At 53.3% G+C, this 25,388-nt stretch overlaps 2 protein-coding genes and 1 long non-coding RNA gene across 4 annotated transcripts; 2 read left to right on the top strand and 1 right to left on the bottom strand.

The window, feature by feature from the left end:
* The first annotated feature begins 562 nt into the window (after positions 1-562).
* On the top strand, positions 563-4,080 carry LOC131916910 (uncharacterized). The gene is made up of 3 exons (XR_009380616.1): positions 563-694; positions 1,469-1,630; positions 4,047-4,080. It is a non-coding gene; the product is annotated as an uncharacterized LOC131916910 (long non-coding RNA).
* A 26-nt stretch (positions 4,081-4,106) lies between these two features.
* On the top strand, positions 4,107-7,099 carry Ucp2 (uncoupling protein 2). Its single transcript, XM_059270548.1, has 6 exons — positions 4,107-4,268; positions 4,416-4,626; positions 5,408-5,602; positions 5,685-5,786; positions 6,133-6,313; positions 6,697-7,099. The coding sequence occupies exons 1-6, from the start codon at positions 4,143-4,145 to the stop codon at positions 6,809-6,811; spliced, it is 930 nt and encodes a 309-aa protein (XP_059126531.1). The 5' UTR covers positions 4,107-4,142; the 3' UTR covers positions 6,812-7,099.
* A 3,342-nt stretch (positions 7,100-10,441) lies between these two features.
* Positions 10,442-25,020, bottom strand: Dnajb13 (DnaJ heat shock protein family (Hsp40) member B13). 2 transcript variants are annotated; one of them, XM_059270528.1, is made up of 8 exons: positions 24,884-25,020; positions 19,556-19,659; positions 18,098-18,259; positions 15,314-15,471; positions 14,239-14,352; positions 11,946-12,059; positions 11,282-11,358; positions 10,442-10,739 (listed from the first exon to the last, which is right to left on the bottom strand). In XM_059270528.1, the coding sequence occupies exons 1-8, from the start codon at positions 24,949-24,951 to the stop codon at positions 10,586-10,588; spliced, it is 951 nt and encodes a 316-aa protein (XP_059126511.1). In that variant the 5' UTR covers positions 24,952-25,020; the 3' UTR covers positions 10,442-10,585. The 2 variants fall into 2 exon arrangements, with proteins under 2 accessions (XP_059126511.1, XP_059126519.1); XM_059270536.1 differs by lacking the exon at positions 10,442-10,739 and adding an exon at positions 10,898-10,940.
* Between the last annotated feature and the right edge of the window lie 368 nt (positions 25,021-25,388).

Here is a 25,388-nt window from a genome sequence, read left to right as displayed (position 1 = left end):
TCGTGGCTGTCACCCCTACGGGGACATTATCTAGCTGAGGTCCGGTCCACCTGCTGAGTCTGTCATCCCCGGGCTAGGAATGCAGCAGGCGGGGCTCTGCCCTCTCGCTTGCGAGGCGCCCGCCTGGCTGCGGTCGGTGCAGAGAGGAGGAGGTGAAGCCGGGTGCACTCACCCCACCCCAACCGTTAGGTGCCCGGGTCTCCAGGGACCAGACGGGAGCGGCGGAAGGCGGGAACGCCAGCCTCACCCTACCGCCGCGCCCGGGTTGGTTCCGGTCCCTGGAGCCCGCGCTCCGCCCCGTCCGCAGGTGGCTTGCAGGGCGTGGGGGTCGCGAACCAGTCAGTCTGGCTGTCCTCACAATGAGAGTGGAGGCCTGGGGACCAGAGGCCGGGACCCTCTGGGGAGACCGGGGGACCCACACGGCTATCTGCCCTCGCGGAAGCAGGGGTGACACTAGACGCCCAGACAACCATAGATGGAAACTCCCCCTCACCCCGGAGAGTGGGCCACCCTGGCTCCGCCCCGGCCACACCACGCCCCGACCACGCCCGCGAGACTTAAGTTCTGCAGCCGTGGGTTCGCAGCCACAGTCAGCCCCGCCCGCAGTGCCTTCGGATCGAGCGCTCCCTGGGCAGCCGTCACTCGCCCGCCGTCGGACACAGCCGCCCCCACTCCCGTGTTCTCCTGCGGTCCGGTGAGCGTGGCCCCAGCCCTGCGCCGGCCTCACCTGTGCCTTCCCACTCCATCTCTCTTTGCCCTTTGATTTCCCTCCCTGGAGTCCTAGCCTGCCCTCTCTCGTTCCTTTCTGTCTCTTCCCTCCTACTGTCTCTTTGTTCTTTGTCTCTGGCGTCCCTTGGGTTGTAGGTTAGCCTTTATCCATCCACTCCTTCCCCTAGGGCCCGGTGCACACAACCTGCCTTTTGGCGTGGAGCGTGGAGGGGGAACGACACACACCTTCCACGTCAGCGAAGACCAGACCGATTGTCACCAGGCTTCTCTGGGCCATGTGCCCTAAAGCCTGTTCTTGTTTCTGGGGTTGTTTGTGCCTGGAGGAGGCTTGGAGATTAATTGGCCACTGTCAGACTCTCCAATCTGCCCGAGGCCAGAGGTGGGAGTAGGGACACCGAGGGACTGAGCCTGCCTTATCATGACCGCACACAAAGAGACACTGGATTCAACAGTCCAGTGACTGTTTCCCAGCACAGCGAGGCTGCCTATCTACACAACTGTGGGGAAAGAAGTTTGGAAATCACCCAGAGTGTGGGAGGAAAGACTCCTGAGTCCACCCCGCTCTGCCCCAGGGTGCACTTAACTAGATCCTGGCTGCCCTGAGCAAATCGGGCCTTGGGTCCCTCCTAGCGAAACTGTCTGAAAGGGCTTGTGTGGCAGGTGACACGTCCTTTGTAGGCTGTGGTCCTGCAAAGAGGACATCCCTTTCTAAACGTGGCTTCTTTCCTCTCACCCACAGGACACATAGTATGATCTTTAAGAGTTCCGTCTCCCAGCCACTTTCTATGGAAAACCGCGGGGATCAGGCCATGATAGCCACTGGCAGCTTTGAAGAACGGGACACCTTTAGAGAAGCTTGATCCTGGAGGCCTCAGTGTGAGACCTCAAAGCTCCGCACCAGGTAAGAGCCAGGCTAAGGATGCCCACTGTCCTCTCTGGGGCCTGGGGTCTGGGGCTGCAGTCAGCAGGACCATCAAGCAATACCCTCCTCCACCCTAGCAAGTGGCTCTTCACAGTTCAGTGAGCACTTTCGTCATCCTCGTCAGCTTCTGGCCCTTAAAGATGGCGGACTGCGGTGTCTAAAGGCAGAGCCTAACCCAAGTGGGACGGAACTGGTTCTGGGTCGCCCTGGCAGTCAGCTGCAGAGGGGGCAGGAGCTTATTGGCATTTGGTTGTGTATTTGTTTGTGTTTTGTCTTCGTGTGTGTGTGTGTGTGTGTGTGTGTGTGTGTGTGTGTGTGAGGGCACGTGGGTGCCAGGACATGCTGATGGAGGACAGAAGACAGAAGATAGCTTCTACCACATGAGTGCCAGGGATCAGACTCAGTTCCTCGGACTCAGTGGCAAGCAGCTTTACCCATCTTGCTGGTTTGAACTTCCCCTTCTAACTTGGACCGTCCCTGTGAGATTAGAAATTGGGTGTTTTTTACTACCTACAGTGGTTACTTGTCTGGTCCTATAAAACAGGTTTTTTTGTTTTGTTTTTTTGGGGTGTGGTCAGGGTCTCATCACACGTCTTTGGTTGGCCTATGTAGCCCAGACTGGCCTTGAACTCAGAGATCTGCCTGCTTCCCAAGGCCAGGAACTAATGGTATGCACCACCATGCCTAGCACGGTTAACTCTCTAGGCCTGGGTTTTACTTGTAGTAGGAGCTTTAGTACAGGTGATCTTTGCCTCTATACCCAACCCTCAAGGGCCTGACCTTTGGAAACCCCTAAGCAGCATTCACAATGGCGGCTGAGCCACATGTTTTCGGTTTGGACAGCAACTGAGACTTCATCTTTCTGGGTTTCACACCACGCTCCCCTTAGCTCGAGGTCAGGCCGAAATGCAATGGGCTCATGCCTCATGTCACTGATGCTTAGAAGAGGTCTGTTCAAAGCTTCTCAGAACTGTTTAATGGGCGTGAAAGGGTTTCCGTTGTGAAGGGTCCTACCAGAGCCTGGGACTGAGAAAACAGAAGGAGAGGAGAGAGGCACTACAGTTCAGAACAAACGGAGCAGCTTTGGGGCCTGCAGACATGGTTCTGAGTGCTTGCTCGTCTACCAAGGAGGTTCTGAGCGCTCGCTCGTCTACCAGGGAGGGCAGCTGCCTCCCTGACTGCTCTCAGGATTTCTCAGGGTTCTGTGCCTGTAGGAGCTGTGGAGTCAAAGTGTGGAGCACAGCCGAGGAGAAGGAGGTGTCCCCCCTGGGGAGTCGAGAAGCACCTCCACCCTTACAATTTGCCATTTGATTCCTGTCTCGCTGAGCCCCAGGGGCCAAGACTCAAAGGCACGTGAATCTGGCTTTGCCCCAGAGGTGCTCTTGAATCCGTTGTTCTGGGGAGTCACTCTGATGGCCCTGTTTGTCCCAAGCTGTTGTGTTTCCATGGTTGTCTGTGTTCACAGGTGACTACCACCACATCCTCCCTCCTCCAGCCGGGGCTCTCCTCCTGAGCCCTGGCAACACAGGCAGCCAATCAAGCTGGCCTCCGAGCAGTAGCTCCAATGAAATCAGAGAAGTGAAAGCAGGGACGAAGAAGCAGGTCACCCTCCCCCACTGGGGGCTGGGCTCACTTCCTCCTGGGGCAGTGAGTGAGGAGGGTGGTGTTCCAACTCTCAGAACAAAATGGAGCGTCTGGTTTCCTGTATCTATGTCCTCTGTGTGGCTGTGACCTGCACCTCCCATCCCACCACCGAGAACTGAGAATTTCCCTGCACTGGGGGAAAACAAACAGGCCTCCTGGCTGCCCCGGGTCTCCTGGCCTTGCCCTGTGCCTGCCAGCCTGGAGAGGGTGGACAGTGCCCCTCTGTGAACCTGCACCTGGGGAGGCAGAGGGCCTGAGCTGTGGGGGCCAGCAAGGATGGAATTAGCATGTCTTCCTTCTTTCAGTAATTACATACCAGCCCGAACCTCCCCTGCCTAGGAACCCAGAACAAAAGCCTGTGGGGTTTGGCTTGCCAGGTCCTGCGCTGGCAGAGCTTTCCCTCACTTCTGTCAGCCCTGGGGATAGACCCACAGAACAGGAATGTGGCCCTGCTCTTTGCAGTCTGTGTCAGCAGATCGGGAGCCGGTCGGTGGCTGTGAGGCAGTCTCGGGATGACCCGGAAGCCATAGTCCCTGCACTAAATGAGAGGAAGCCCTTCACAGAATCTCGGCTCCTTGGCAGGAATCGCTTCCCAGACCCCACTTGACGACTCTTAGAGCTCTCCTAGGGTTTCCCTCCTGGAACCCCTGAGACCTCCGTGGTGCCTTTAGGCAGGGGTAGGTAGTGGTGAGCAGGGAGCGAGGCCAGGGGATGCTGTGACTGAAGGGCTTCTTCTCTTCTTTTGGCTTAGATTCCGGCAGAGTTCCTCTGTCTCGTCTTGCTGATTGAAGGCTCCCACTTCTCCAGTTTTTCTCCATCTTCTGGGAGGCAGAAGGAAATCAGAATCATGGTTGGTTTCAAGGCCACAGATGTGCCCCCAACAGCCACCGTGAAGTTCCTGGGAGCTGGGACAGCTGCCTGCATTGCGGATCTCATCACCTTTCCTCTAGACACTGCCAAAGTCCGGCTGCAGGTGAGGGTGGCAGGAGGCTCCTGTGCTCCCTAATCTGCTCCCTCCCCGGGTCAGCCTCCTCGGGGGTGATGAGGAGCCTAGAGCTGGCAGGAGATGGCAGAACCATCTGCCTGCGCCCACAGCCACTCCATCTCCTTGGCCTTTCAGATCCAAGGAGAAAGTCAAGGGCTAGTGCGCACCGCAGCCAACGCCCAGTACCGCGGCGTGCTGGGTACCATCCTGACCATGGTGCGCACCGAGGGCCCACGCAGCCTCTACAACGGGCTGGTCGCCGGCCTGCAGCGCCAGATGAGCTTTGCCTCTGTCCGCATTGGCCTCTACGACTCTGTCAAGCAGTTCTACACCAAGGGCTCGGAGCGTGAGTGTGCAGCCAGGACACAGCGGATGAGTGGCCTTAGTCTGTGTAGCTGAATGGCTCCTTTAGGCTTCCCGAGACCCCTGGGAGGATCGGAGGGGTGGAAGTGACCCCGGTTCCTTGTTATCTGAGCACCAGAGCGTCTCAGCTCTGAGCAGGGTATGAGCCCATGATAGTCCTGGGTCACAGATAGAGAAACTGAGGCTTGAAATGGGGGAGGGACTGGGCCAAGGGCACAATGGAGAGACGGCAACCACACCCTCTGGCTCGACAGCATTCTTTCATCTCCTAAATATGCCCTCCTTGGAGGGGAGGGAGTTGAGACAGGGTCTCACTATACCGCCCTGGCTGGCCTGGAGTTCACATGGCCGTGAGTTCACTGCCTCAGCCTCCCAAGTGCTGGCATCACAAGGATGTATCACCATACCTTCCTAAGGTCAGGAAACTGGGCACCGAAGACCAGGATGCCTTTCCCCGGGATCACACCGTAGGAGAGGCAGAGCTCGGCTGAGAGCCTGCCTCTCAAGTCTGGTTCTGCTAGGAGAAGTCACTTCTCTTGGTCGTGGGTTTCACATTTGTTAAATGGGACTGTCTGATTTTCCGAGGCTGCCAAGTAGCTTAAACAAACACATTTGAGAAAGGACTGCCTCCGATTTTTGTTGCTCCTTGTTATACCCCTGTGAGGGCTTCGTAGAGCCAGAGTGGTCTAGTGGCATGGCGGTCGGGCAAGAGTGTGTACGTGAGTGTGAACCCAGCTGGCCACTGACCCCCTGTGCGCCCACAGATGCAGGCATCGGGAGCCGTCTCCTGGCAGGTAGCACCACAGGTGCTCTGGCTGTCGCTGTGGCCCAGCCTACAGATGTGGTAAAGGTCCGCTTCCAGGCTCAGGCCCGGGCTGGCAGTGGTCGGAGATACCAGAGCACTGTGGAAGCCTACAAGACCATCGCACGAGAGGAAGGGATCCGGGGCCTCTGGAAAGGTGTGTGCTGGGTGTTGGCTTCCCTGCCCTCCCCTCCCCTCTCCCATACCCTGGGCTCACAAAAGCTCTCCTCCCTCTACAGGGACCTCTCCCAATGTCGCCCGTAATGCCATTGTCAACTGTGCTGAGCTGGTGACCTATGACCTCATCAAGGATACTCTCCTGAAGGCCAACCTCATGACAGGTATGTTAGGGTCAATAAGAACTATCTAGTTCCCTGGAGACCACGTCTTTTCATCTTCTTAGCCTTTTGCTTATAGAGTTTATATTTCTTACCATTCAAATTCAGCATTCAAAGTGGGGATGAAGACCCCACTTTGCACAAAGAAAAACAGGCTAGATTGGCCAAAAGAATCTTTTAAGTCCTCCTAAGAGATCCCAGCTGCTATCTGTGTCTTTAAAAGCTCTCTCCTTAAAACTCTTTCCCTCTGCAGTGATGGATGAGGGCTGGGAGAGCTAACAGCCTTTCCCTCTGCAGTGATGGGTGAGGGCTGGGAGAGCTAACAGTCTTTCCCGCTGTTTTGTGGCAGATGACCTCCCTTGCCACTTCACTTCCGCCTTCGGGGCGGGCTTCTGCACCACGGTCATCGCCTCCCCTGTCGATGTGGTCAAGACGAGATACATGAACTCTGCCTTGGGCCAGTACCACAGCGCAGGCCACTGTGCCCTTACCATGCTCCGGAAGGAGGGGCCCCGAGCCTTCTACAAGGGGTGAGCCTCTGATCCCCCCCATACCCAACTCCAGGCCTTACAGAAGGGAGAGAACCCCCTGGAAGTGAGATGCAGCCACATGTCACACACCCCACAGTTGCTGTCACCTCTGTTTTTCAGAGGTCAGAATGGGGATTCGGGCTGGGGGGAGGGTGGCTCAGTGGTGGAGTGCTTGCCTAGCAGGCGCTGGGTTCTGCCCCCAGCACAGCAGAGCTAGTGAGCTGAGTACTCGGGATTCTTGCTCTTGGGCACAGAGCTGTGGGGCTCTTCACCAGATCCTCTCCGTCTCCTTTGAGAGAGTCCATGGGTGGAATGGATGGCTAGGCCCAGTGGTAGAAGCAGAGGGTGGAGGTACCTCCATGACTTGTGTTTTCTCTCTCTAGGTTCATGCCTTCCTTCCTCCGCTTGGGGTCCTGGAACGTAGTGATGTTTGTGACCTATGAGCAGCTCAAAAGGGCCCTGATGGCTGCCTACGAGTCCCGGGAGGCGCCCTTTTGAGCACCGCCTGCTGCTGACATGGACCCCGCTTCCCTGCCCTGCCCTGCCCCGCCTTTTCCTTCATCCTCCGCCCAGCCCCACACCGCTTCCCGGTCCTTCGTTCCCCTCACCTCCCTTCCCTTCCCACCTCATCTCCCTGTGCCTCAGTGCTGATGGCCCCACAGTGGGAATGCCTGACACCAGCCAAGACCCCAAGCCCTTAGTCATTTTAACAGTTAAACCCAGATCCCTGTCTTTATCCCCAGCCCAGCTCAGCCAGCCTTCGCCCATAAAGCAAGCTCAACCGTGGTGTCTTCTATCTCTCATAAGCCGTGTATAGAGGTCGTGGGCCAATGGGCCTCTTCAGCCCCTTGGCAGGCAGGGGAGGAACCTTCCAGTGACTTTGAAAAGGGATGTGACCCACATTCCACCTCCGGCATCGGGGGAGGGGCTCGTGGGGGTCATCTAGTCCATTCCTCCAGATGCAGCCTAGGCTGAGGTAACAGTGGAACAGCCCAGGGAGACAGCAGAGCCTTTGCCCGCCCTGCCCTCGTGGGCCCTGTAAGCTGTCACTCAGCGCCTGGCGCTCTAGAACTGCCGTCCCACCCACACTGGCCAGGCCTGTTGATCCACACAGTGAAAGTACCTGTGTCCCTCCACATCAGCCTGTTGGGAGATGTAGAGAAACTCCAGAACCTTCCATTCTTTGGGGATTGATTTACTCTATTTCACACATAGCAACCCACCTCCCCACGTCATAGACCTGAGGGCAAGTGAGGTTGTCCCTAACAATAATCACACCCTGAGGCATGCTCTGAACCAGGGGGGCAAGGCAGGCCTGACCCATTGAAGGATTGGGCTCAGGCCCCCTGGCAAACATCAGCCTGTAGGGATTTTGTTCTGTTCTGATGTTTGAGACAGGGTCTCACACTGTAGCCCAGGCTGGTCTGGAACTCATTGTATATATAGTCCAGGGTGGTCTTGAACTCATGACAATTCTGCCTCAGCTTCCCAAGAGCTGGGATTACAGCCACCATACCTGACTTCTCTTGGAAGTCTTACCCTCTCCCAAGGTTGGCAACCAGCCAAGGCTTAGTTGTCCGGGGATGTCAGTTTGTCCTCTTTCCAGCTGTCCTCAGGCAGGAGAGTGAGGCAGGGCTACTTTTCAAGGAGCAGGGACTGTGAGGTCCCAGAACAAGTCTGGGCCCATTAAGTCCCCAAGGCCCATCTTATACAGGTTTCAGCCATCTTATGCCTGTCTCAGATGAGGGCCAAGACAAGACATACAGTGCCGAGGGTCCTTGGGGAATTAAGTCTGGCCGCTGTGAAGTCGGACCCAGACAACAGGATGTCCTCCTAGCCTAAAGCTGCTGCGGCTTCTGCCCCTCCACCCTAGCAGGCCGGGATCAGAGCTAGAAGGCTAGACCTTCCCCATGCTTGGTAACAGGCCAGGCTGTTAGACTGTCCCCCAGAGTGCCCCAGTTCTCAGCTTCTGATAAATCCAGCCAGGGTGGGGGTGGGCCGGGAGTGCAGCCTGGTGCTCTTTGCTTCCCCACACAAGGACACAACAAACGGAGTTCTGGCCACTCTAAGTCCGTCGGGGAACCGTTACTACCCTAGGCGTGTCTACCAACCGCTAACAGACGGGGCAAGTGGGGGACGCAGTATGTCAGCTGGTTCCTTTGCCAGCAGTGTCTTCAGACATGGGGTGTGGATGTGAGACCGCTGGAATTATGATGGGGAATGCCATCAGATGACCTGAGAAAGGGGAGGCATTCACTGAGAAATCTACCAGAGGCCTCAGTAATATGAGTGGGTGTGTGATAAGCCCTGCTTTGCCTCCCTAGGTAGCCCAGGTCCTGAGATGACAGGGATCTCATAAAGATCTGGTGGAAGCCAGGCTTCCCACAGAGCCCTCCAGGAGGGTCAGCAGCAGTGGCCTTAGAGAAGGCAGGGAGTCCCACTTCCACAACCTCCCTGTAGGACTGGAGGCTTGCCCCCAGAGCAGGCAGTTATAACCACCTTCTGTCGGTCCCTCAGAGGGCAGCGATCCACTCGGACATCTGTTCCACGGGTCATTATGGAAGGGTTGGAATCTTTACTATAAAACATGGATCCCGGGGGCTGGAGAAATGGCTCAGCAGTCAGGGACACTAGCTACTGTCGCAGAGGACCTGGGTTCCAGACCCAGTGCCCGTATGGTAGCTAGGTCTCATTTCTTAGTTTTGTTTTTTGAGACAAGGTTTTTCTGTATAATCCTGGCTATCCTGGAACTCACTCTGTAGACCAGGTTATCCTTAAACTCAGAGATCCTGAACACTGGGATTAAAGGCATGTGCCACCACCCTTAACCTGTCTCAAGGTTTTCCTGCCTTCATGGTGGTTCAAAGATGGCCGCAGGTGGCAGGGTAACTTAACCCAGAGGTCTGGGGCCAGCAGGGACCAGACTGAACAGGTTCAAAGACAAAACACTTGCCAAGAGCTGAACACTCACTTCTAAAAGTGAACGAAAAAGTCTTTCAGTTGGCCATGGTGGCACATGCCTATAATCCAGTGTATGGAATGCTGAGGCTGAGGACCAAGGGTTAAAGATCAGCCTCAGCTACCTGAAACCCTGCCTCAAAATTTAAAAGGACAAAAACTGGGTGTGGTAGTTCATGCTTTTAATCCCAATACTCAGAAGGCAGAGGCAGGTGGATCTGTGAGTTCAAGGCCAGGTCTATAAAGCAAGTTCCAGGACAGCCAGGGTTACACAAAGAAACCCTATCTTGAAAAACAAAAAAAAAAAAATTTTTTTTTGAAAAGTCAAAAGGAAAAATCCTTAAGCTAACATGGCACAGTGAATGGCAGAATTCTAAGCAATGTAGATAATCTGGGTTTTTTTTTTTTTTCCTCACATTTCGGAAGCCATTGAACCTGCTTGCTGCCCATGAGCCTAGACCTCATCACAGCCTAAACTCAAAACCCAGACAGGAAGAGGAACACAGGGTTGATGACTTTAAAAGTACCTGTGTGGGCTACCCAGTCCTGGCTGCACCGGAAGTCGGACCTCCTCCAGGCCAACTGGGCAATGATGTCGTGACCCTCTCTATAATCTAACCATGAGTCTACCAAGAGCTTTCACACCAGTGACCCCAGTCCTCACACCTGTAGGCAGGGTGTAAGCTCTACTAACAAGATGAGTTAGTAACCAATGCAAGAGTCAGGGGCAGATCTGGACAGACCTGGCGTGCCTCCCAGACCACTGGCCCAGAGGCAGCCTGAGACCCGTCTCACAGACACGGAACCAGAGCCCAAGGTAGAGCAGAGCTCTTCAGGCACTGTGTTCTTGGTGTGACTCTAACTGAGCTTGTGAGTCTGTACAGAGTGGCCTAAGGTCCTAGTGACAGCTTAGCCATGGATACCAGAGTGCAGGCACTAATGTTGGCTTTCTGTACTTGGCTTTTCCTGTCTCTCTGTTTCTCAAGACAGGACAGTCCACAGAGGGAGGGTTCCCTCTACAGACTCATGTTGCGAAATGTCAAGAGCAGAGGGACCTTAGACAGGGCCGGTCCATGCCTAGGAAGCCAAAATGGGGCCCCAGGTACCTAGCTTTTTGAGGACCTACAGGAAGATGGAGCAGGAAGCTTCTCTCCAGCACACTCCAGGCCGTAGAGGATAGGAAAGGAATCTTTATTGTATCGGCCTAAGGTCTCATGCTTCCCCATCTTCACGGGCTGCGGGGGTGGAGTGAGTGGGAGTGGGTGAGGCCCAGCTAGTCCTCTCCATCCCTGCTCCTGTCCAGGTGCCCCAGAATTAGGTCAACAACGCCTGGCGTAGCATCTGCTTCTTCTGGGGTGTGAGGCGGGTGGGGAACTGGATGTCAAAGAAAATGTAGAGGTCCCCCTTCTTGGTAGGGTCCTCAGGCAGTGGCATACCCTCACCCGGCACCACCTTGAAGTACTTAGGGCTGAGAGAGGGAAGGATGAAAGAAAGGATCATAGGAGACTCAGAGTGTCCAGTGAGTCCATACCACCCTACCTCACAGGACCACAGGAATGGGCTGCTACTACAGCTTCCCAGTGCGTGGACAGGTCTCACAAGCCAGAACAGGCGGGAGCAGAGACTGGCTTGTTCCGAACATCACACCCTAGGAATTGTGCAACACTCCCTAAGGAGCAGAGCAGATTCTGGGGGCCAAGTCAAACCTTCCCTGTCTGGGACCTTTCTAGGTAAAAGACTTGGGGGGCTACTGCTGCACACTCTGATGAGAAGTTTGGGGAATGGAGGCGAGAGAGTGACCGACACTGGGGTTCCCCGGCCTCTATGGGGCTTCACACATATTAGAGAAAGGCATTCCTTTTGTAGGGTGAACACAGCCCACGGCTCAGCCAGAGAGGAGGGTGGATTTGAGTTTCAGCCTGAGGGAGACCCTTCTGCGGGTGCTGCCTGCACAGCTCCACCCTCCAAGTCTCGGCCCACCCTTTCTTGTGACTGGGCGGATGGACTCACTGGACGATGTCGTTGATGGGGATGTTGAGCAGACGGTCATCTAGGGTCTTCACCTCCACGGTGCAGCAGGTGAGAGCCTGGGGGAGGTTGGAACGAGAGGTGGGTGTGCAGAGTGTCACCACAGCCGTTCTATTTAGAAAGCATTCAGAGCCTACTTGGGTTCCAACCCTGAGCTGGACACCAGGGAGGCAAAAAGCTGTTCAGGAGCTACTTGTGAGTGAGCTGTGACCTGCCTTCTAGTCTGAAGTGTGGCAGGCAGGTCAGATTGGTGATACAGTGTGTAAGGCTCCGTGGGAGGAAGGCCACAGAGCCGCTGAAGAGCCTCCGGAGTGAGGTGGGCAGGTATGAAAGTGCTCCAACCAGGCAGGTGTGCTCACCCTGAGGCCTGCAGTGCTAATAATGTGTTGACAGCAGTACCTTGACCAGTACCAGCTGGGTAAGTTGAGGCAGTGGGGACAGTGGCGGGATCAGGGCACGGTGTGGAAGATGAGGAGGTGGGCGAGAAGGAACAGCTACACAGATCCACCCAGTGCCAAGGAGGGAGACACGTGTGCTGGGGGTTCCTGTGACTTTCAGAAGTTGGCTGGGGAAGAAGAAGCCTAAGCTGCTGCAAGTGGGGTTCAGTCTGGGTCCCCATGCCCTCTTCTGCACCGTCCCCACTCACCTTGCCCAAAGGGATGGGGTACACGAAGAAGAGGTTGTTGAGCTCCCTGCGGAAGCGAGGGTGCAGCTTCTCCTTTACGATGAAGATGATATCAGCCGGGATAATGTTGGGGCCCTGGCAGGGACACCAAGGGGTAACAGCTTTATTGCTTTTATGACTTAGCCGAGTGTCTGCCTCTCCTCGCCTCCAGGCCTTGCCCTGAGCAATGGGGAATTACACCCACTTTTCTAGAGGGGGCATTCAGTGTGGCCTAGGACCACTCCCTAGAGAAGCCGACCCGGAGCACCCCCACTCCCAGAGCACTTCTCTACTGAGTACAACCAAAGTAAACGTCCTCAGTGGTATGGGGCAGGGACTTCCCTGTGTGACAGCTGGACACTGAGCTGGGGCCAGACAGCTTCCCTGCCTGACAGTAGCTCAGCAATGATTTCTCTGCTTCCGTGAGGCACCCTGACACCAACCTCTCTTCTGGCCACTGCAGACAGAGAGTGGGGCCAGCTGCAGCCCCAGTGTGAGAATCAGCCTGATGGTGATTCCCCAGTAATCTCAAGGCCAGGATAAAGGGAGGCCCAGAGTCTGGGCTCTGAGGAGACCCTGGGCCTTGTGGGGAGGTTGGGAAACGCTGCCCGGAGCGGGAGATGTTGGCACTGGGTATCTGTTTGCTTTTGTGATTGCTTATGACAGGGTCTCGCTCTGGTAGCCCAGAATAGCCTGGGATTCACTATGTCACCCAAGTTGACATAATCACCAAGTCAAGGCTGAATTTGAACTCCTAGGCTCAAGTGAACCAAGTTGAAGGGTGATTGTTGGAAGCAGGTATTTTACAGGTGAGAAACAGGGCGGGTATGGCCAAGGGAATTCATCTCTCTCTGAGCTCTCCATTATTCCACTTCATCTCAGCACGTACGGACTCAGCATCCCTAGCACAATAATTTGATGGTTTCCACAAACAAGTGTTTTAATTTCAAATCATTATGAATGAAATGCTTCTGAGCGGCCTCTCTCCTTGGACTTTCTTGAGGATTATTACCCAAGAACACTGGAGGGGTGTGTGTGTGTGTGTATGTGTGTGTGTGTGTGTGTGTGTGTGTGTGTGTGTGTGTGTGTGTGTACACTCATGCATGTGCTGGGGAACTAGAAGCTCACACCGAGTGTCTTCCTCAACTGCTGTCCATCGTGATTTTTAACCCTATGTCCTGATCCTGGAGCACACCAGTTCAGCTAGACTGGCTGGCCAGTAAACCCCGAGGAGACTCCATCTCTCGTCCTTGCCAGCACTGGGATTACAGCAGTGCCTGCCCCTACCATTGGCGCTGAGGATCAAGTCCAGGTCTCCACTCTTGAGTGGTAGGAACCACCTCCCCATGCCCTTCTTTTAGTTTTTTGAGGATTTTTGTTTTGTTTTGTTTTGTTTTTTGTTGTTGTTGTTTTGGTTTTGGCTTTTTGAGACAGGGTTTCTCTGTGTAGCCCTGGATGTCCTGGATCTCGCTCTGTAGCCCAGGCTGGCCTTGAACTCACAGAGATCCACCTGCCTCTGCCTCCCGAATGCTGGGATTAAAGGCATGTACCACCACCGCCGGTGCTTTTTGTGTTCTTATCTTGAGCAGGTCCCTTCCATCTTGGGGCCTCAGTTTTCCCACTGTGTAAAATGGTAATAATCCCAAGCTGCATTCACAGAAGCATTATGAGGCTCTGTCCTTGGGATGGGACTCTAGAGACCATCTCACTCTACTAGACCAGAGCTTGTAGGTGTTGTATGGTATTTTGTTTGTACTCTGACAAGTAAAGCTTGCCTGGAGATCAGGGAAGCAGAGCAGCAGCCGCTAGAAACTTCTTACCTCTACGAAATCTCAGACCGAATTGGGGCGGTCGGGGGGCGGGGGGCGAGATCTTGTCTCCACTGCCTTATATACCTGTCTCCACCTCCCTAGTGCTGGGATTAAAGACATGAGCCTCCCAAGTGCTGGGATCAAAGGTGTGAGCCACCACCACCTGGCTCTGTTTCTCTTTTAGACTGCTTCAATCTCATGTAGCCCAGGGTGGCCTTGAACTCCTCATCTTCCTGCTTCCTCCTTCCAAGTGCTGGGATTAAAGGTGTGTGCCACCACTGCCTGGCCTCTATGGTTAGCTAGTGGCTAGCTTGGCCCTCTGATCTCCAGGCAAGCTTTATTTATTAAAGCACAAACAAAATATCACACAACATACAGCGACAGGAAAAACCATAGTCTTCTTCCCCCTCAGCCCCCCCACTAGAACCTGAAGACTGACCTGAGCCAGCTTCTCTCCCTCTCACCTGGTCCCCTTCTTTTTCAAAGGTGATGCGTGTGCCCTGCCTCCACCCAGGCCTCACGTCGATTGTCAGGATCTTGTCTTTGATGGTGGAGGAATACTTGTCATCGTTTAGCACCTATGGCAATAGGGGTGGGGGTTGTGAGTTGGCTCGGGGTAGGCTCTGTGGAGTCCGTGCTCGGATAGTACCCGTAGCAATGGGGACGGACTGCCACAGCCATTCCCCACTGCCACTGGATCTGAGAGCTTGTGGCTCTTGAAGGCAAGGCATGTCCTCAGACTGGCCTGAGACACCAGTCACCAACAGGAACACAGTGAAAGGTGCCTCTCTCCAAATCCCAGAAGTCTGAACTAATCCCAAAGTCCTCCCTCCCCTCCCCCAGGCTCCACGGCCCCTCACTGTCTAGTACAAGACCGTTAGAGACCCAGACTTCAGTTTCTAGGAAGTTATTGGTTTCTCTGAAGAAAAGAGGAGGCCAGTCACAAGAGTGCAGCAGACCTCTCAGAAGGCAAGATATCGAACCTCACACAAAGCATCCCCCCATCATGTCCCCAATCCCATGAGCCCTCAGTGCCGCCTTTGGAACGCATGGCCACAATGGGCATCTCCCTCAGGCAAAGGGGAGGAAGAGGGCTGGACCACAGGTCAGGGTCAGGGCAAAGACTGAATGCTGCAGCAGCTACTTACAAGGGTCTTCCCTAAGCCGTCACCTTAGAGACTGTACCAGCCCACCCCCAGGCCTGCCTGTGGCCATGCACACTCTCCTCAGGATGTGGTCTGAAATGGAATGGTGACTCCACCCACATCTACTCCTCTGGACTGAAAAGGGAAGGATCCTGTCCCCATTAGATGGCTGCAGAGGTGATTTCAGTACCAGAAAGAAGGGTGAATCCCCTCTGTTACTCATTTCAAATTTCAGATTCTAGAATTCTGAAATCTAAAATTGCTGAGTCTCTTGGTCTGAGATCCGATGGTTCCATCAGAAAGGATCGCCAAGTTGACTGTTGGGGGTGGGGAGGTGACAGGGAGGTTTGTAGGGTTAGGTGGTGCCTGCGAAGAGAGCAAGGTGAGTACTCACCCTTCGCGAGATCTTAATTTTTTTGGTACAGCCAAAGAATAAGTCCTCCAGGGACAAATAGAGGTCTCGTTCGATTGGAGGGTCTTGTTTCTGGACTCCTCGGCCCCGAAGCCCCCCAAAATTCAAATCTATATCATTTCCTTCTGCATCAAAAAATTCTAAAGGAGATAGGAAGATGAGTAACAAAAATGATGTCCAAATGCCAGATCAGACAGATGACAGACAGACAGACAGGTATACACACACACACACACACACACACACACACACACACACACGTCCCTATCCCTGTATTCCCTTGAACCCCTTCAGTGGCCCAGGAATAGGACTCAGCACATCATATTCCCACCCCTCAGAGTGGCTTTGTTTCGTTTCATTTTGGTTTTAGCCTTGAACTCAAGGCAATCCTCCTGCCCCGGTCTCTTGCATGCTGGGATGACAAGTGTGAGGCACCACACTTGGCTTCAAGAAGCTACCCTTAGCTACAGACCAGTGAGCATCAGGCTTGCGGGCCCCAGTGCTCCCTGGGACTCCGACAGAGCAAGGTGCTGCTGGCAGCTCCTGCCGAGTGAACAGAGGCATCGCTCTAAGTGGAAGACCCTGGTAGTGCAGAGAAGATTCCATTCAGGCAGACTGGGTCAGAACTGCCTGTCCACTCCACCCTTCCCCAGGCCCTACTGGCCCCTCTCTGTTCACTCCCGTGACGGTTCTAGACAAGCCAGACTCAAGCTGTCTGGAGTTGCTAGCTGATAGGAAGAAGGATTTGGTGGTCCACGGCGACTGTGAGTGGTCACCGGCATGCCTCAGGCTCCTTCCCTCAACCTCGCCTACCCTGCCTGCCCTCCATCCAAAAGCCCGTCTGATGCCCTTGTCTTTAGCCCAATGGCAATGAGAAAGAGATACCCTCCCCAATCTGCTTGGAGAACTGTAATCCTTTGGAACTCAGTTTTTCAGTCTCTTTTCAGGGTAAGGGGTAACACTTGCCCTGCCTATACCATTAACATGAGCAACAGCTAAACCTTGGGAGAGTGTAGCCGGAGGCTTCTGCGTCCTGCGTGGTTTGCTGGTGGGACAGAAACTTCTGTTTACAGGAGAGTCCGCTGTGAATCGGGCTCTGCAAAATGCCCTTGGCTCCACAGCTAGTGATGAAATTGGGACCTATACCACAGGACCACTTGGCCACAGAACCTGTGGCCTTGGTCACTATGATATATTGCTAGATGTGGGGCCCTTTGTAGACTGTGGAGTGCGAGGCCCTTTGTACTCTAGTCAGAGCTGGCTGTTACGTACCCTGTCCCTCATGGTTAATGCCACAGAATGAATACATCAAGCTAGATGGCGAAACGACCATCAACAGTAGGGAATGTGCAGTAGCTGGGGCTATGAAGGCTGGGGCTATGAAGGCTGGGGCTATGACGGCTGGGGCTATGACAGCTGGGGCTATGACGGCTGGGGCTATGATGGATGGGCCTATGATGCCTGGGAGCCAATGGCATGGCTGTCAACTAAAGGCACTTGTCACCAGTGCCCGAGGCGGAAGAAGACAACTGACACCTGAGGGTGGTCCTCTGATTTACACACTGTAAATACATGTAGTAAAAGTTTGGTTTTAAAAAGGACCAAGGAGGTAGTTCCACGATAATTCTTTGCCTAGGGCAGTGGCTCGCAACCTTCCTAATGCTGCGACCCTTTGATACAGTTCTTCACGTTGTACTCACAACCATTAAATTATTTTCGTTGCTACTTTGTAGCTCTAATTTTGCTACTGTTATGAATTGTAATGTAAATATTTTTAGAGAGAGGTTTGTCAAAAGGGTCATGACCCACAGGTTGAGAATCACTGCCTTGACTATACAAGGCCCTGATTTCAATCCTCAGCACCGTAGAATATTTTTAAACTCAGAGAAGAGCTCCAGAAGGACATGAAGGATGTTAACAGCGAGCGGCTGCATCAGGAGAGGAAAGGACATGGAGGGTTAGAATATTTTCAGTAAGTTCCGTTTGAATTTTGGTGTGGTGGTTTACATGTGTGATCCCAGCAGTGGGGAGACTGGAGAATTTGAGGTCAGCCTGGGCTACAGAGAGAGATCCTGCCTCAGATAAATAAATAAACAATCCTTTTTCCTTCCCTGTCCTGTGTTTATTTCTCCAAGAGGCAAAACCAGGCTGGCTGTGGTGAGTGATACCTGTAATCCTAGCACTCGGGTGGCTAAACCAGGATTGCCATGGATTCAAGCAAGGCCAGCTCGACTACAAAACGAATCTGGAGCTACCTGCTCTACAGAACGAGCTCAAACCCAGGAGGCTGCAGAGATGGCTCAGTAGTTAAGAGCACTGTTGCTCTAGCAGAGAATCCAGATTCAGGTCCCAGTACCCACATGGTGACTTACAGCCACCCCTAATTCCAGTTCCAGGGGATCAAATGCTTTATTCTGACCTCCGTGGGCACCAAGCACACACGTGTGCACATTCCTATAGGCAAAACTGTCACACGCATAAAATAAACAAATCTAAAATTTAAAAAAAAAAAAGCAAATGGGCGTGGTGGCACATGCCTATAATCCCAGCACTTGGGAGGCAGGAGATCAGGAGTTTAATGTCCCCCTTGGCTAAACATCGACTCCAAGGCTGGCCTGGGATACATGTTTCAGTAATAATAACAACAACAACAATAATAATAATGCAAACAAAATAAATAAAAAGCAACCAACATAACCACCAAGAAAGGTATTTCTGCAGCTGTGTCCTTTCCCAGTGAGGCAAGGGGTAGGGTGGACTTCTTACCACTGAAGGGGTTGTCTCCCCCAAAAAACTCGTTGAACACTTTTTCGGGGTTGCCGTGGAAGACGTAGCCCGTTGTCCATGGAGTCTGGGATCCAAATTCCAGAGGGATCCCGCCCTTCAGGCCTTCCTCGCCAAACTTGTCGTAAATGCCTCTCTTCACAGCTGTGGACACATGTGACCTTGAGGAGGGATCCAGGGCATGAGTGACTGGAGCGGCTAGGAGATAGTGGGAAGGCTGGGGAAGGTGGTGGGCAAGGGACAGCCTTATCTCCTGCAGCCTGCTGCCTGCAAGTGTCTGGAAGTTAGAGCGTCAGTGTCGCTCTGTGTGGGTTTCAGAGTCGTCCATCCATCCTATAGAGTCTGTAGGGTGGCCAGACAGCCCAGAAAAGCAATGAGAAAAAATTGCCTGGATTGGGTCTTGGGGCAGAGCTGGGAGACTGAGGGTCAGGTACATACCTAGGTTTGGCCTAGCTCAGTCTTGGGAGGGAGACTAGAACTCTAAAACCTTAAAATTTTAGAATCTAAGAATTCTGAACTTGCAAATTTTAGAGTCCTGAAAAGTCAGGGCTTGAGAAGTCATAGTCTAGCTGTTGTCGTGAATGGTAGCCACGCTCACAGTCCCCAAGCCAGCCCCTAGAGAAGCCAGCCGGGCCCCCAAGACCAGCCCTAGAGAAGCCGGCCGGGCCCCCAAGACCAGCCCTAGAGAAGCCGGCCGGGCCCCCAAGACCAGCCCTAGAGAAGCCGGCCGGGCCCCCAAGACCAGCCCTAGAGAAGCCGGTCGGCCAGGCCCCCAAGACCAGCCCCTAGAGAAGCTGGCCGGGCCCCCAAGACCAGCCCCTAGAGAAGCTGGCCGGGCCCCCAAGACCAGCCCCTAGAGAAGCTGGCCGGGCCCCCAAGACCAGCCCCTAGAGAAGCTGGCCGGGCCCCCAAGACCAGCCCCTAGAGAAGCTGGCCGGGCCCCCAAGACCAGCCCCTAGAGAAGCCGGTCGGCCGGGCCCCCAAGACCAGCCCCCAGAGAAGCTGGCTGTTCTTCGCTGGGTGGTGAGTCACTCTCGCCCCACACAACTGACATCCAAAGAGAGAGATTTCCTAAGGGCTCTAAGCCTCTCTGAGGCTTTCCGCTCTCACTGTCCCTGGAGGCCCCTGGGCAGGAAAAATGAGAATGCCTCCTCCTCCTCAGCCCTCTACCCCGGCAGCCAGCATACTCCTCAGAACCTCAGGGGTCTCCTCTCTGCGGGCTAGAGGCAGGGTCCATGCCCCCTTCCGTACTGCCTCAGCTGGGTGAGCGATCAGCCCCTCCCCCTGACGGCCTGGTTTGCTCTCAGTTTGTCCAGATGCTGGACAGGGAGGACGGTTGCTTTATTCTGGACTGGTCTCTGCAGAAAACCTGACGGCCTAGAAACCTGAGGAATGGTCTTACTGGAGGGGTGGGTGACAGACAGCCCCTCCATCACTCACGGTCGCTCAGGACATCATAGGCTTCTGCTATCTGCTTGAATGTCTCTGGTGCAGACGGCTCATTTGACTTCAACGGGTGGTTCTTCAGCGCAAGTTTCCGGTACCTAGAGGAGGGAGGTAAGGCAAGCCCTGGCCTCCGACCTGCTTCTGAGGGCCGGAGCATGGCTCAGGGCGGACTTTTGCTGTCTAGCTTTGTTATGAACCATGGAGAGGGGCACAGATGTCAGCAGCTGTGAGGTGTGCTGCTCAGATCTTTTGGAAGAGAACTTGGGGTAGAGAGCACAATTGACCAGCAACCCTGACAGCGGCTGCCTAGACATCTGTTCTAAAGCTGCTTGACCCCTTAGCTCCCACAGCCGAGACCTAATGCAGCGGAGACTTGGTGATGGTCCACCTGTGAGACACAGGACGGCCCCCCATTAGCTTTTTGTCACTGTGACAGAGTACTGGAGAAAAGGGACTTAGAAAGAGGAAACACTTCTTTTGGCTAACAGTTTTCACTCATGGCTGGCTGGCACTGCTGCTTCCTGGCTGAGCATCACAGCAGGAGCAAAGCTGCTCACCTGCATGACAGCCAGGAAGGAGAGCCAGAAAGAGAAGCGTGGGGGAGGAAAGGGAGAGGAGAGAAGAGAGGGGGAGGGGGCGGAGGAAATGGGGATGGGAGAGGGAAGGGAAGAGGAACAGAGAGCGGGAGTCTGGGGACAAGACATCAAAGGCTGACCTCCAGAGAGCAGCCTCTTCTTGTGAGAGCCTGTTCCAATATGAAGGGATTAATTTATTGATTAATTAATTAATTAATGATGAAGTTTATACCATCACAAGCCAGTTGTTTCCCAGAGGCACAACCTGCTAGGAGTCAAGCCTTTCACATAGGAGCCTTTAAAGGGGTGGACTCTTCTTGTTCAAACCACAATAGCCCCTTGGCTGGAAGATTCCTCCACAGGCCACACTTAGCTCCCTCTACCTAACACTGCCTTCCCTTTCTTTTCACTGAAGTCTGCAGTCTCTCTCTGCTTATTCCCAGAACAGGTTCCTGCCACACACTATTGACATTTCATTCTATCTTGGTGTCTACTTCACAGAGGACCAGGACCAACACAGGCTTCTCAGGTGGATGACAAGCCCTCAGGTCCCATCAAGCCCTGGCACACTCTTCCACCTCTGTGCTCAGTCTTGCCCCAGTTACTCCCTGCCATCCCACCACTCAGTCCTGGGACACCTGCAACATAGCATCCAGAGAAGAGATGGGGTAGATGACCTGTGGAGAGTTTAGCAAAGGGATCATTCACCAGGATGCAGGAAGGAGACCATCCATCACAAAGACATCCTGGGGTATGCTGACCATCCATACTTCTAGGCATGACAGCAGGGAACTGGACTGAATCTTGAAGGCTGTGGACATGGCCTGTCAGGAGCCGGGGCTGTCATTTCAGAGATGTGAGCAGCATGGGGAGAGCCCGTAGGAAGGGAGCGGTGATGTAAGGACTCCCTCTCCTCCTCTAACCTCCTGCTTCGCTCCCCTTCAGAAGGAGGTACAGGGGAGGCGTGTGGGCAAGGAAGTCTGCTGCTGCAGGGCATGGCAGGGAGGGCAGAAAGAAACCCTCGAGCCCAGATGCCCAAGTCACTCAGTCCCAGTTTGAGCCCACACAGCCCCTGCGGGGTCTGATCAGGGCTCCTGTCCCTGCCCAGCCCTCCCACACAGGCGCCTGGAGTTCCATGGCATCTCTCCTCATTTCACAGTCTGCAGGCGGAGCTCATCTCTCACACAGCTGATGCCCATCTCCTACCAGCCGGCTTCCCTGAGCTGCAGACACTCGGGTGCCACTGCATGTCACTGTCTTCTCCCAGATAATGCAAGCATGCCAGATGCACAGCCCAAACAGGACCCTCAGTTCTCCCCAGGTGCCACAGCTGGAAATCTAAGCATAGTCTTGGACTCTCGTCCCATTAGTCACCGAATCTCATCAGTTTCTCTCCTTAAACGCTCTGCCCTACCTCTCCTTCCTGCAGCTGGGGCAGAACCATGTCTCCCTCTAACCACAAGAACCCTCTCCAGTTCTACCCTATCGCACACTGCAAATGGGTTTCTCCTTCTATCCCTTCCCCCGACTTCCTCCTTCCTTCCTTCCTTTTCTTCCCTCCTTCCTCTCTCCTCTCTCTCCCTTTTCTCTCTCCTAAAATGCTCTGACATCACTTTCCTAGTAAATCTCTTCACTTCCCTGTTTCCTTCAGCAGACAATCCTGACGCCTCAAGCTAAGATTCAAGCTCCTACTTTTTCCTGCAATAACATCTCTTTGCTCATCAGCTGTCTTGAATGGGAGAGAAAGGATGAAGTCACGGTTCAACATATATGGCATGATGCCAGATGTGGTGGTACATGCCTGGGAGGCAGAGGCAGGCAGATCTCTGTGAGCCTGAGGCCAGTCTGTTCTTCATAGCGAGCTCCAGGCTAGCCAGGGCTACATAGACCCTGTCTCAAAAACAAACAAATAGCAGGGCAATGGTGGCGCACTCCTTTAATCCCAGCACTCGGGAGGCAGAGGCAAGCAGATCTCTGTGAGTTCAAGGCCAGCCTGGTCTACAGAGGTCCAGGATCGCCAAGGCTACACAGAAAAGCCCTGTCATGAAAAACAAACAAACGAATGGTGTGTGTGTGTGTGTGTGTGTGTGTGTGTGTGTGTGTGTGTGTATGATGCATATGTCATCATGAAACAGGGGATCATTACATGGATATATTCTAATAAAAGAGTAAATGAGTAATCCTGAAGCAGTTGATAACCCGATGATCAGTAATCAGCAGGGAGACTTTATTATAAAGGCTGAGTATTTCGCGAGTGTGTGTATGCCTGTATGTGTATAACTTTAGTTTCCCACCTTTTTTTTTCTTTTGAGACAGAGTCTCTCACTGCCCTGGGGCTCACAAGTTCTACTACAGCAGCTGTCCTCAAGTGCCAGGGACCTGCCTGTCTTATGACACGGTGTAGCATACACGAGGCCGAAGCCTTGAAAGCTGTTACAGTGGAAGGGTCTGGGCTGTCATTAGAACATGCAATCCTTCTCATTGCTCTTACCTCACACGCTTCCATCTACCAGTGATTTCTAGACATTTTCATATACATTGTCTCATCTGATCCCATTTTAATACTGAAACAACTCCTGCCCTTTAAAAAAAATGTGTGTTCTGTGTATGTGTGTGACTGTGCAGGTACACATGTGTGTGGAGACCAGAGGACGACCTCTCCTGTTGGTCCTCTGTCCACCTCAGTTATTAACACAGTCTCTCGCTGACCTGGGACTCTCCAGGCTGACTGTCCAGGAAGCCGCAGGAATTCACCACTGTCCCCTCCTCCCCAGAGCCGGGGTTACAAGCGAAACACAGCTTCTTCCATGTGGTTCTGGGGATTCAGCTCAGGTCCTCCTGCTCATACAGCGAACACTTTACCAACTGGACTGTCTTCCTGTCTCCCTGGTCTGTCTCTTCCTCCACGTTTGTTTGTTTGTTTGTTTTCTTTGTTTGTTTGTTTTTAAAGATTAGAAGCTCAGGCTCAGGAAAGTTTCTAGTGCTGTGCCAAAATACCATGACCTAAAGCAGCTTGGGAAGGAGAGGGTTTGTTGTATCTTACTCTTCTACAATCAAATCAAATCTTCCATCATCAAAGGAAGTCAGAGCAGGAACTCAAGAGGGAACCTGGAGGCAGGAGCTGATGAAGAGGCCATGGAGGGGTGCTGCTTACTGGCTTGCCCTCCATGGCTTGCTCGGCCTGCTTTCTTATAGCACCCAGGGCCACAAACCCAGGAGTGGCACCACCCAAAATGGGCTGGGCCTTCCCATATCAATCACTAATTAAGAAAATGCACCTTGGTGGGGACATTTTCTCAACTGAGAGTCCCTCTTCCCCAGTGATTCTAGCTTGTGTTAAGTTGACATAAAACTAGCCAGTGCGGTTGGTCCTCCAGTAACTAAGCTGTGCTTCTCTGTTTGCCACGGTAACTGTTTCTTTGATGAGTCCCACTGGCTGCCTGCTTCTCTGTTTGCCACGGTAACCGTTCCTTTGATGAGTCCCACTGGCTGCCTGCTTTCTCTCCTGGCAACCTTCCACTTGATAAATCACTAGCCAGTGAAAGCCCTGAGCAGTGGGTGACGTCATCCACTGTATCGAATTGTTCTCAATTGTTTACTGAGTTTATCTTCTTTCTCTATCCCCACTGGACACTCCAGTCCACACAAGACCCTGGCCCACGCAGGCAGGGATGGTGTCTGATTTCTGATTCCATTTGTCACATACAAGCTCCTGGGAAGACAATGGCATTTACCTCTCAGGGTCACTTGAGGATTAAATAAAAACAATGGTAGGAAGCTCTCCGAACAGCACCTCCTTGTTCAACACACGCAGCGAGTGTACCCCCAAACCTTGAGTTGCCTCGAGTGCTTCCTTTTTATTTCATACCTTTGATGACACAATTAACTGTCAAGTTCAGCCTTTCCTCTCCCCCTCCAGCCCACCGCAGAGCCTGAATCCTCCTTCAAGACTTGTCTTTTGGCTTAATTATCAGGATAGCCTCCCAAGGAACTGCCCGACTCTCAACACAGCACTGGGTATTTCTTTTATAACAATCCACGCTCCATGAAAATGGCCTGCACTGTGCACAACCCAAAAGATGAAGGCTCCATAAATTCTTGCCCAAAACTTTTTTTCAAAGAAAAAAATTTAAAAGATCAATTTTTTTTTTCAGATATACAGCCTGATTTCTGTCCTAGATGTCCCCCGCCCCAATCACACTTACTGACCCCTTTGCTTTTTTGAATAGAGCCTTGCTGTGCAGCCCACACAGCCCAGGCTGACCGCGAACTATTTGGGGATTATGGGCAGGTACCATCACACTCGTATCTAGACTGTCACAAAGTCCCTGAGACTTGACAGAGGTATTCAGAGATGAGTATCAGCCAGTGACAAAAACCCATATGATGACCAGAATGGAAACTGTAACATCCACTTGTCCAGGTCATTTCTGGGTCATGGTCCTGGAATCTCCATGAGACTCAGGGTAAGGTCTGAATTATCCTTTGTCCTCCTTTCACAGCCAGAAATTCAGACATGTCCCAAAAGGAGATAAGGGGCAGGGGGATTGGGCATGGGGAGCCCGCTGGTGCACTAAGGGTGTGTCTGCATTTCCAGTCTGTGCCCTGACCAGCCCAGAACCAAGATAAGGTATGCAAGAGGAAAGAGGTGCCCCTTTCCTGCCCCAAACTGCACAGGGAAGCAGTTTGGTGGGCATCAGAGTAGGGCTGCCTCAGCAGGAGCCAGGCTCCGACTCCACCCACTTACGCCTTCTTGATCTGGGCATCCTCTGAGTTTCGAGTGACCTGGAGCACAGCATAGTAATCCAGCCCCATGGCTGGTAGCAGTGGATCAGTTTTTCCTCAGACTTCAGCCTCTGTTAGTCTGCATTCTGTGGTTGCCAGGAGCAACCACAAGGGGCACTCTGGGAATTGTAGTCTTTCTGTCTTGAACAAATGGCTCTGGTGTGCCCATAGCTGGTTCTGTGACCCGATTAAGGCCACACAGCCCGGAAACAGGAGTCCCTGAGCATTTTTATTAACTTATTTATTTTAGTACAGCAACCACCTTGAATTTAAAATTTTCAGAACAAAGCCAGGTGTTGTGGTGCAATACCCTTAATCCCAGCACTCAGCAGAGGAATTGGATCTCTGTGAACTGGAGGCTAGCCTGAACTACACAGTGAATTCATTGTGAGCCCGAGGTCGTTCAGAGATTCACCAGTCTGACTCAAGTTTTAGTTTTAGTAAATTAGAGGCTTTTTATTAAAAAG

This window comes from Peromyscus eremicus, chromosome 1 (genome assembly GCF_949786415.1).
Source record: "Peromyscus eremicus chromosome 1, PerEre_H2_v1, whole genome shotgun sequence".
NCBI lineage: Eukaryota > Metazoa > Chordata > Mammalia > Rodentia > Cricetidae > Peromyscus > Peromyscus eremicus.
This window is presented reverse-complemented; position numbering and strand designations above follow the sequence as displayed.

Excerpts from the sequence above, each read along its gene's own strand:
- Ucp2 (XM_059270548.1), top strand. The coding sequence starts at position 4,143 with ATGGTTGGTTTCAAGGCCACAGATGTGCCCCCAACAGCCACCGTGAAG. Across the intron at positions 5,787-6,132 it reads GAAGGCCAACCTCATGACAG|ATGACCTCCCTTGCCACTTC; the intron begins GTATGTTAGGGT and ends GTTTTGTGGCAG. Across the intron at positions 6,314-6,696 it reads CCCCGAGCCTTCTACAAGGG|GTTCATGCCTTCCTTCCTCC; the intron begins GTGAGCCTCTGA and ends TTCTCTCTCTAG.
- Dnajb13 (XM_059270528.1), bottom strand. The coding sequence starts at position 24,951 with ATGGGGCTGGATTACTATGCTGTGCTCCAGGTCACTCGAAACTCAGAG. Across the intron at positions 19,660-24,883 it reads GATGCCCAGATCAAGAAGGC|GTACCGGAAACTTGCGCTGA; the intron begins GTAAGTGGGTGG and ends TCCCTCCTCTAG. Across the intron at positions 11,359-11,945 it reads ACCCCATCCCTTTGGGCAAG|GCTCTCACCTGCTGCACCGT; the intron begins GTGAGTGGGGAC and ends AACCTCCCCCAG.